Raw genomic sequence first — 10,985 nt, 5'->3', positions numbered from 1 at the left:
GACCAGGACGAGGCCGGAGACCTTCGGCTCGTCCCATGTCCTGCCTGGGCTCACGGCCCATGGGGACCCACCTGCGACGCCTCCTCCTGGGAGCTGCAGGACCATCGCTCCCCGGGCCCCTTTCGGGGGGGCAGAGCCAACATTTGTTAATAAAGATCTAAAACCCTGATGGGCCCAAGCACAGGCGGGCTGGGCAGCGCTGAGCACCACGGAGGAAGCTCCATTTCCTCACCCAGCGCCTCAAGCACTTGGCACTGCCCAGGGCAGCACAAGCGGTGCAGAACCAGGTTGCACAAGAGGTTGACAGAGCCTCAGGTCTCGGGTAAATGTGGAGCAGGGAAGAGGGGCATGATGCAGGAGTCAGGGACCTGCTGCACATGGAGCCAGGAGGAACTGACACCATCCAGGCGCCAGGCACAGTTACTGGTAAACCGGAGTGAAGAGGACGCAGTTGGTAGGAAAATACATTTATTGATGATGCAAAATTGCTAATTGCCTGAGCAATCTGTTCACAGCGGACAAACCCCACAACTGACGTACACATTCATTCAAGTGCTACAGGAAAGGTTTAGTTTCTATAAAAGCTTGATTACTGAGGATTAATTGTCCTCCAAGCTTGATGATAAAGATAGCTTTGATCTCATTAGGGGCCGGAAGGCTTTGGAGGAAGCTCACGCTATTTCTAACAAATCTGAAACACCATTTTCCCTAAGCTTATTTTTAAGGAAAACATTTAAGAAATTCTCCTTGGGAGAACACCTAAACCCACGGTCAAGTCTTCTTCAGATCTGCCCTTTTTCTGTCTGAAAATCATCCAGACAAAGGACATGGCTCATGTTTGAGGATTTTTTTTTTTAAATCTGTCTATCCCAGCTATACACAGAGTTTATCACACATATGTAGAACCCAATATACTCACTGAGCAGATCCACTATCCAGATGACCTCCACAACAGAACTTTTGCTCAGCAGAGTCACTGAGAACAGGCTGTGAAGCCCCACATGTAAACAGGATGCAGAAATTCCAGCAAAGATGACAACTCTGTCCCATGGAGGGCCTAGAACTGCTCCTTCCCAGGCACTTAAGCTGTTTATCTGAGGTGTAAGGAGGATATACAAGCCAGTAAACTGTAAATGAGAGGATTGATACCAGTGATTCCCCATCATCATTACTTCTTGCCCACTCTGCCAATCATATTAGAAAAGGCCTCAGGATCTCAGTCTGCTAAGCTATTACAATTGTCTGAAATCTTCTAAAAATTGATCCACTTTATCAATACATACAAAAATGAAGTAGCCTCAAGGAAACCGAGATTTCACAAGGACTCTTGAAGCCTGGTTTTCAAAGCAAAGTCGGCGCTGAGTTTCCTCATGACTTCTACGTGGCTCAAGCCTCCCTGCTCCTTCTTGGCAGAGCCGTAGTTCTCCTTGACGTACTTGGCAAAGGGTGTGAGCTGGGCGCGAGCGGGAGTGCCGTCCTGCCGCGCGGGCCGCCGCAGCCGCAGCTGCCCCCCGCACCGCGCGCACACAAAGCGCTCCGTGTCCAGAGACTTGGAATGCCGCCCAAGCCTGGAACAGAAAACACGGAATCACAGAATGTTCAGGGTTGGAAGGGACCTCTAGAGATCATCTAGTCCAACCTTCCTGCTCCAGCAGGGACACCCAGAGCATGTGGCACAGGGTGGCATCCAGGCGGGTTTGGAACATCTCCAGAGAAGGAGACTCCACAGCCTCCCCGTGGAGGGGAACACACACACAGAAACACAAGTACTTGGCCTCCATGCCTGCAGCAGGGAGCATCTGTGCGAATGGCTTCTGCTCTACCAAAATAATTCAATCAGGCTCCTAAACTAGCTTTATATAATAGAAAACAGAATAGGAAACAGAGCAATCAAATCTGTGTGAAGACATTTCTCACCTAAGACTTTTTTCGCTGCCTTTTCCGCATTTTAAAGGTCTGATCAAATATTTAGCTGTCCGACTTAAACCTAACTTCAGGTATCCATATTCACAGTCTTAATTTATATTTACAGATTTTATGGAACAAAATTTGACAGCAGTGACTGAATTGCCACCTAGCACAATGATTCAGGGGTGCTAACTGCACATTCACTTGCAGATTTTACTTGTGAAATCTAAGTCCGCTTTGCTGATTACAAAAGAGCCTGGAATGCCTTATTTCTACCTATTAATAGGACAACAGACGCAGCACTTTGCTCATATACATTCTAAAGGATTGAGCCCTGGCCAGGGCAGATTCATACATTTACATTTGGAGGCACTGTCCTCTGCTGTAAAGTTTATAAGAGTCTCAGTGTTCACTGTAAAATCACAGAAATGTGATCCAAAAAATGCACTAAGTTTACTCAAGTGTGTTTTGTAAGTCTTTAGTAGAGGGAGAACACGAGTTTATGTCATTTTAGTGCAGCATGAAAAAGGAGATTGGCCTTGCATTTTCCCCTGTGGGCCCTTAAAGCTGAGACAAGCACTCAGGCATCTCGCTACTTGCTCTGGACAGTCTGGAAGTGGAACTAGGTGGAAACAAACACATGGAATCATGTGGTGGATTCCATTTCCAGCAGGGGGAAATGACAGCCCAGACAACTGTCCCAAGCACTTCAGGGTTGAAGAAGTTCTTCATTTCTGGCACAGGAGATTGTCAAGTCAGAACAGCTAACAGAAAACCCCAAGTGAGATCCCTCCTCAAAGCGTTACTCACGTGTTTTTGCACGAGACACACTCATATGTGAACTTGTACTTGATCTCATAGGTATGGCATCGCGTCACCATCGGCAGCTCCGGGTGAATCAGGGCTGATTTCTTGGCATAAAATCTCCAGAATCGTCCGTGTCCATCCCGAACACCGTTGATCAGCCAGGTGGCTGCGTGGCAGATCTCATGAATGAGGGTGTCTCGAAGACGGTCTTAAGGTAAAACAAAAATACAAGGAAAAAAAGAAGTCAGGCAGGTGTAGGGAGGTAAAACCTCCCATTCTTAACCAGTGCTCCAGTGTTATCCCACTGCCAGGTATGATCCCTATAGGACAGAGGCCTCCTAAGGTAATACCAACCCAGGTCTTCAAAGATAGTGCTGTCTTAGATACAAAGAACATAAAGATAACTATAAGCAAAGGACAACTGAGCTGTTTCACTCCCTTTTTAAACTATTGCGAGTGTGATCTCTTGAGGAACCTGGCAATATCCAGAAATGGGAGAAATAAATTTGTCCAGATGGTGCTTTCGTTTAACTATCAAACTGTTACAAAAATGTCACTACACGACACGGTATCTGGGAAGAACAATAATAATAAAAAAAACAACCTGTAAACTGTTTTTACCCTGCAGGGCATATAGACAGAAATTAGCACCTCACTCTTTTCAAAATATAATCTATTCAGGCAGTTCAAATACTGCATTTATTTTCTATTCCACAGCTAATAAAAGCTGAAAATGCTATTATTATTCTTAAGCTGATAACAAAAAGGAGGGAGAAAAATGAAACTTCAGAGAAGACTTATTACCTTGCCTTTAGCAGTAATCAATGGCAGACGAATAGGGAATTGTATGAGAGCAGGGAACAAATATAGCAGTAGTTCCTTTAACTGCTCTCCCAGTCTCTAAAAATAAATGACTCTGGTTTCTGAGCCAGAGATGATATCTTTGTATGAAATCCTCTACACATTTTCTGTTGCATTTGAACCCTATAACTTTTTTAGGGGTCACAGCATCCTGCAGCCTGGGATTCCACAATTTAACAGCATTCTGCATGGGTCACATCTCTGTGCTTTGAGCTTAGTTTCATTTACTGCACTAGTGTTTTCACATGCTGTGTGCTCATCAAGCCTCTTAATAGCACAAGTTCTCATAACCCTCAACCTAGGTATTGATTATTGTGCATTTACTTATTCAAGGTGACAAAAAAATTCAAAGCAAAGACTTTTGCAGAGAGACATCAACATTTTTCCCTTCACTTACCTGCAGAGTCGCAGACTTTCTCAGAGAGCTCTATTCGAGCGTAACGCTGCCCTTCAGGGCTTCTCGTCTGCCCAGTTACACAATATCCTGCTGTTTTTCTCATTTTCTTATTCCAGTTTATTTCCATTTTCTCTGGTAACTGAGAAACAAAACAGTGCACGTGATCTGCGCTCTCCTATCTCCCGTATCTTCCGTAGGTCAGGCACACCACTAAACTTTCTTTTCCAAGTACACTTCCCAGCTAGTCGTTTGAAAAGTCACTTATAAGATAACACCTCACTGAGCTGGAGGTGGTTCCTTAGGATTAAATAGCTCAATTAAAAAAAAAAAAAAAAAAAAAAAAAGAATTTTAGCTTACACAATAGACGGTGATCAGAAGATCTACAGCTTAATTTACTTGTCAAATGCAATCATTTCTTCATTGTTCTGAAGCTGTAACTTGTCATTTTTAACCTGATGTACCCTCATTCTCCTCTGTGAAAAGGTGAGTAATCACTGCCTGTTTATCCTCTGCACTGCTCCTGGTTTTATAAGCCTTCCTCCTATCTATCTTGGTTAGCTTTTTTGTTGTTGTTCCTAACAGCTTTTGTTAAGTTTAAGTTAGTTATTTTGAAGTTATTATTTAAATTCAAATAAACTATTTGAGGGTCAGCTGGCATTAACTTCTCAGATGCAGAGCTGAATTTTTCAGTTCAAAGCACAACCAAAGCCTTTTCTGAACACCACCTGAATTGCTCAGTTAAGGAGTGAACGCCATCCCAGCTGGGAAAGTTGTCTCCTAGCTGGAAAACTTCAGCATCACAGTGGTGACAAATCCCCTTTGAAGAAAACGGTTTGACCTAACGCAAATATAAGCCCAGCAATACCAACTGAAGAGGATAAAGAGCAATTGCATCACAAGGCAAGGAGCTACACACTAATGAGCATTTTATCACTGCTGAAACGTGATATTTTGTTTTAAAGCCAACCTTCTGCTCAAAGATGGTGTTGTTATAGAGACGATAGAGCTTCTGTGTCAGGTCCTCTTTATTCTTTTTGAAATACTTCACAAATTGGGATGCTGGGTTTGAGAGATCTTGCAAGAAACAGCCAGGCACTGAGCATGAATTACACCTGCAAGAGACAGTATTAAAAAGAAAGAAAAAAAGAAGCTTAACAAAAAAATTAAGTTCAGAAGTATCATATTGCACAACTTAGGTCAGTTTGTAGCCACTAAATTTCTCAAGAATGCTTCCACAATTGTATCAGAAGCTGATCGAGGTATCAACTGTCCTGATATCACTACCCACAATAAATGTATATTTTCAGAGATGTGAACATAGACAGGAATCATAAGGAAAATTCATACTTTGGAGAAGTAAATATGCCGGCAGAATGGCTTATTCCACTCAACACTTAGGCTCTATTTTCCTTGCCATACTCAAGTCTAAAGCTCAAATATCCATTCAACTTCATTTACAATCGATCAGTAGCAAAAGTTTCCAAGTAAAGGGAAAAGAAGAACGCCATCCTCAGCAAAAGACTTCTCAGCACCTCTTCTTCCATCTAGCAATCCTCTGGGAACAGGCGTAGGTGGAGAAACACTTACTTTTCCTTTGTCTGTGTGGATGGTGTGTAGCTGCCTGACTCACTTCCAGAACTTCTCACAGAAGATGTTATCCTGGCAGGTGTTTCTTTAAGTGAAACGGAGCTTGACTTTGGCTTCTTGTCTTCCTCACCTTTTGAGGGCCGAGTACTTTCATAGGAAGGCTTACGGTTTGCTAGATCAACAGAAAAGCCCAAATATTACACTCTTGTCAAAGAATCAGCAGCACAGACATCAGCAACCAGAAAACAGAGAGCTATGAAACAAGTCACACATTCTGTCTCATGTACACACTTCTCTTATGGCTCTGGTCATACTCGGACACAATTGATAAAAAAAATCATTTGCCAGGTCATTTAAAATTTCCATTCATTTTCAGTGTCCCTCCAAAATTTCACACACTTGGCTAGGACAAAAGGGAAGGGAAAGTATTTGTGACTTCTTCTCTCAGCATCCTTTTTTCCTGTGACATTTCATCACTTTTAAAACGCATATTTAAACAAAAAAAAAAAAAACCCCAAACTTTTATTGTGCACCTGAAGTCGTGCTCTTTGGTCCTAAAGAAATAATACTCTACTACATTACAACGTAAGCAGGTTATTGCAATGACCAAGATACCCTCATCAGGGGTTAGCCTAAACAACAGTACTATATAGACTCTATAATCTTTACAATCTCTAACTTCAAACCCAGCAAAAACAGACAAGCAACCTGCAAAGGGAGCAGGGGGAAGTAATAAGCTACAGTGATTAGAGAACCTGCCTTTTCCGGCTCAGACAAGAACTGTCATGCTGATCCAGACCTTTGGTCCAGTTTCTCTACAACACCCATAAGTTTACTGAAGAGAAAAGTTGAAGAAACTGCGTAGAAAAGAGGTATAGGATGTTTCTCAGAGATTTTCTTTCTTTCAGCGGCCTATTTTCACAGATCACATCCAGACAGATTGTTTAAACTGGCCCTGATAGAAATTCATCAATCACTCCTTCAAGGCTTGCAGTTTCAGCAGCTGTTCCCTCCGCTGGCTTTTCTACAATGTCCCAATCCCCCAAAATACAGATCTGCTCTTTGCCTGGACATCTTTCTGCACTGTCAACTAGCCTCTTCCACACTCACTTCCCTAAGTCCCCTCATCCTGAATTGAGGACAGCACCATTTATTTAACCTTCTAAAGAGATTTGTTTTTATCTGCCCTTACTCAGCTACAAGCCTTTACCAGCAAGTCAAATAACAGAAGCAGCTATTGATTTATCTAAAATGTCCCTGTAAACTGTATTTAAATTACACATCCACATAAACACTAAATTAACAGCACCCAGACTGTTCAAAATTTCAGCATTACCAGATGACAGCTTCATGTTAGCTACTATCATATGCTAATAAAATGACACCACTGAAAAGCATCAATTCACCTTTGTCTTCAGAGCAATTCAAAAAACGAAGAAAAGCCTAGAAATTATAAGAATTAGGAAAACAAGTGACAATGAAAAGCTCAAGTCAAGTTAGGCAATTAGTACTACAACTGCTCCTAAAAGGTAACTCTGAGGTTAGTTTTAATTTCTTACCTATTGTACTCAGCTGGTTCACAGTTTTACTTGCACTTAAGACAGGTTTTCGGGACAGGCTTTGTTTCCTTATCCGTTCTATTAAGGATTCAAATTCACTATCTGAGCTATCTGATTCTAACTCTGTACTTTGTCGGACTGCTAAGGCTGGCGTTTTATCTTCTGTGTTCTTCTTTCCACAGTTCCCTTCTTTCCCTCCAACAAGCAAGTCTGGACTACACCTGGAAACCAAGTCTTTCTGATTTTGTGTAGGAGGGAGTTTTATGCATCTCTCCTTCGAGCCTTTCTCTCCCTGTTTTTGGCAATCATGCCATAAACTTTCTACAGTGATAGAATCTTCAGTGTCACTTAAAGCACCTAAATTCAGCAATTCTTGGGAACAAACATTTTCTTTTCCAGAACTCGATGACTTCTTTGGGGTCTGAAGATCCTTCCGCGCTGCAATTCAAAAGAAATAGCTTAAAGTTTTAGTAAATTCTCTTAGCATACTTATTTTCTTAAAGCAAGCATCTTCCTTGAAAATCAGCAAAAGAAGAAAAGGAGAGAAAGGCATCTTGCTATCTGCTTTATTTCACCAGTCTCTTACCTAAATTACTTTATTAAATGTAATTTAATAATTAAAGTCATCTGTGGTTACTGTACAAATATACAGTGTCTAAGTTACATCAGCCTTCTGGCCTAGCAATCCTGAAGGAACAACATATGTACATATGTAGCTACATATGTAATTGAACATTTAATATTCAAAGATATATGCAGCAAGTTTGTGCTAGAAAAAAAACAGTTTCAGAGAAGCTGGCCTAACCAAAACAAACTCATTTTTAATGTCAGTAGCCAAACATATTTGCTAATTCAAATTCAGAACATAAAGACAAGCTGAACAAAGGTATGTTACTACTTTGAGTCCTCAACTCTACAGAAACATCACTGAAGGATGGGAATCTAAGAAAGAATTCAATCAGTCTTCTGTTACCCCCAAAGAAGGGCCAGAATCACCTGAGATTAAATAAGCTCCCCCCCAAATTTGTGAATTTTCTACACAGTAAAATTTCTGCTCCACATTTGTTGTTAGATGATTACTTGCCACTCTTAGTTGCGCTGTTTCTCTTTTTGAAGTCCAAGAAGAAGTCATCCGAGTCATCGATGAAGTCCTTCAAACTGTAAAGCAAGCAATAACATGAAATGCCAGTGGGCATGAGCAGGAAAAGAGCAAGTTTGACTTGCTAAACATATACTAGGTGGTTTGCTTGCTTTATGAGCTGCTCACAACAGATGTTACCAACTACTTCTGTTAATAGGTATCTTCCTAATTTAAATTTGAACTAAAGACTCAACTCCACCTTGTCACAGGATGTTTTGAGGGGTCGCAGACCTAACAGGATAACTTGTTAGTATTAATATTTGAGAGGTGGACAGCAATTTATCCAGGAACTAGAGAAAAGGAATCCTGAAGATGACATTTAGAAAACTCTAAAAGAAAATAAGCTCATGCTGCTGTACAATAGAAGACTGCTTGGAACATGAAATTGTGCAAAGCTTTTAGTATTTTAAGGAGTATTTTATTGTTTATTCTCAACTACTGTGGCTTAGGCCAATACTGCTCCAAACAACAGATTACAAAACAGGAGTCTAATACATTAGGTGGCAATTTTTCCCACGGCAAGTTGAACACGCAATGCCTCTTCCCAGACTGATGCCATCAGTAGCAGAAACTGAGATGGTTGTACATTATAAATATCTAATGTTCACAAAATTGGTCAAGAGCAAGTCAGATCCGCATAAAAACTGCATAATCCAACAAACCCTTCATTTAAATGGGTGAAAGATGAGAGGCTGATTTTTCACAAGCTATACTGCCCTCTGAAACAGCAATAAAGCACGTATGCTTCCAAGTGCTCTATTTTGCATGTGACCTGAACACACAGAATGGACACAGCTCTGTCTCCATTCACTTCTACACTCTCCTCAGCCTATGACTCACCATTTTTTTTTAATATATCCCGAGTATTAGAGTTAACACAGAAAACGTATACAAATACTGGGAAGTCATTTAGTGCAGCACCAACCTCATATCCTTTTTGGAAACTGGACGTGTCACAGATTTGGGAGTTTTCATTCTAACCAAAACTGTAACAACAAGAGATTTACTAAGAACCATGTTCCAGTGGTCATTATGCATTTTTAAAGAGAAAAGCTTATCTAGTACAAAAACATGCCATTACTTACACATTTCAAATTCATCATCACTGCTTGAAGAAAAGTGCAGAGCAAGACTGAAAAGCAAAATGTAGAACAGCACCAAGAACATTAGGTCAACAGCACACAGATCTCCTCTGGTGTGAAATACCTGTGCATAGCAAGAACCAGCCATACTAGAAAATAGTCTGAAATAGCCTAAACTGTCCCATTTTGTTAGAACAGAAACATTAAATACATATCTAGTAGAATGTATAATGAGAGTATATATTCCATCTTCAAGAAGGAACTTATTACTGGCAAAAATCTGAAAGACTGAGCCATTTGAAGACAGTAACTTGAGGGGCATTACGCTGGTTTGAGTTCAAAAGGGTTGTCAAAAGCTCACTTCTCATTTCACGTATGATCTATAATCAGGTAGAGAATATTGAGTTGTAATTAAGGCTGAAATCTGGAAACACGCATCAGTGAGAGACAAGACATGCTTAAATAAAACGTGCTCAAGTACAACCGTCATGAACATCTTCATTCAGGCCAAAGCTTTCCGCTGGATGTGTTAAAATGCAGAACAGACTCAGCACCACGTGGACTGCGGTTTCCATACGAGTACAGAGGCAAGCCACGGTGTTCTGTTTCACCAGGTATGTTCACTATTTTCTGACCAAAGATCAGCAACTTGATAAGAAATATACTAGGTGATAGCTTATGAACATGAGGATGCCTCTTTTAAGTTATCTTAAAATTAGGTGCCCCTTAAAGGCTGTAACTGGTTGGGAAACATGCTAATACCTGCCAGTCTTTCCTAAACTGGGAGTGAAATCTCAAATATTTAGAGTGATAGCCAATAACTGTAATTAATGATTATAATCTTAGTATTACTTTTACTAGTATTCCGTGCATTATTTAAGATTAGTAATGCATGAAAGGCTGTAACAGCAGAGGGAGGGGAAAGCGGTCGGGATGTCTCCTGGTTCTGCCCCGCGCCTCTCGCGCCCCCGGATACCGCCCCACCGCGCAGCTCTGGGCGGGCCCCGTGTTCCCCGCTCGGAGCGGAGCGCGGTAACGACGAGCGCGGAGCCCCGAGGCCCGGGCAGAGGCCTCACCCGCCGCCTCCGCCGCGCCGCCTTGCCGCGCTCCTGCGGCCGCAGGAGAGAGAGGAGGCGGGCGAGGAGTCGCTGCCGGAGGAGCCCCGCGGCTGGGCGCGCCGGGCCCGCGGCCGCGGCGGGGGGGACAACGGCGGCGCCATGGCGCCCGCCGCGATGGCGCCCGCCTCCATGGCGCCCTCAAACCGCCCGCGCCGCCGCGCCGCTTCCGGGGCGGCGCCCCGCGCCTGCGCACTGCGCCCCACGCGCAGCTCCCCCCGCCCCTCCGGTTATTTACGGCGCACGCGCACTCCGCGGCCGTATTTACGGCCAGAAAGCGAATGCGAGACCGGACTCCCAGTTTAATAGCAGATTCCAGAGTTTGCGACCACAGTCCGAGACCGTAAAAAGGAAGCTGAAAAATTCCCCAGCGAGATCGGAACAACCGTTATAAACAGGGCAGGGTATAAATGTGCAAGTCGAGAATTACAACCAAAGTTTCTTACTCGTGTTTTTAGGCAGTGATTAAACTCTACCAGAAATCAAGGCATTGACACTAGGTATTCGTCAGTCAGGTACATTCAAGC

General features: G+C 42.7%; 1 protein-coding gene across 2 annotated transcripts; it reads right to left on the bottom strand.

Annotated features, from left to right (window-relative positions):
- Positions 1 to 477: 477 nt before the first annotated feature.
- Positions 478 to 10,488, bottom strand: GCNA (germ cell nuclear acidic peptidase). 2 transcript variants are annotated; one of them, XM_026040951.1, is made up of 10 exons: positions 10,420 to 10,488; positions 9,347 to 9,393; positions 9,187 to 9,247; positions 8,201 to 8,278; positions 7,121 to 7,558; positions 5,562 to 5,733; positions 4,942 to 5,086; positions 3,974 to 4,112; positions 2,719 to 2,923; positions 478 to 1,568 (listed from the first exon to the last, which is right to left on the bottom strand). In XM_026040951.1, the coding sequence occupies exons 4-10, from the start codon at positions 8,259 to 8,261 to the stop codon at positions 1,316 to 1,318; spliced, it is 1,413 nt and encodes a 470-aa protein (XP_025896736.1). In that variant the 5' UTR covers positions 8,262 to 8,278; positions 9,187 to 9,247; positions 9,347 to 9,393; positions 10,420 to 10,488; the 3' UTR covers positions 478 to 1,315. The 2 variants fall into 2 exon arrangements, with proteins under 2 accessions (XP_025896736.1, XP_025896737.1); XM_026040952.1 differs by lacking the exon at positions 10,420 to 10,488 and adding an exon at positions 10,196 to 10,208.
- Between the last annotated feature and the right edge of the window lie 497 nt (positions 10,489 to 10,985).

This window comes from Nothoprocta perdicaria, unplaced genomic scaffold (assembly GCF_003342845.1).
Source record: "Nothoprocta perdicaria isolate Ctin4 unplaced genomic scaffold, notPer1 scaffold_270, whole genome shotgun sequence".
Lineage (NCBI taxonomy): Eukaryota > Metazoa > Chordata > Aves > Tinamiformes > Tinamidae > Nothoprocta > Nothoprocta perdicaria.
The sequence above is the reverse complement of the archived record's forward strand: the minus strand, read 5'-3'. Positions and strand labels throughout refer to the sequence as shown.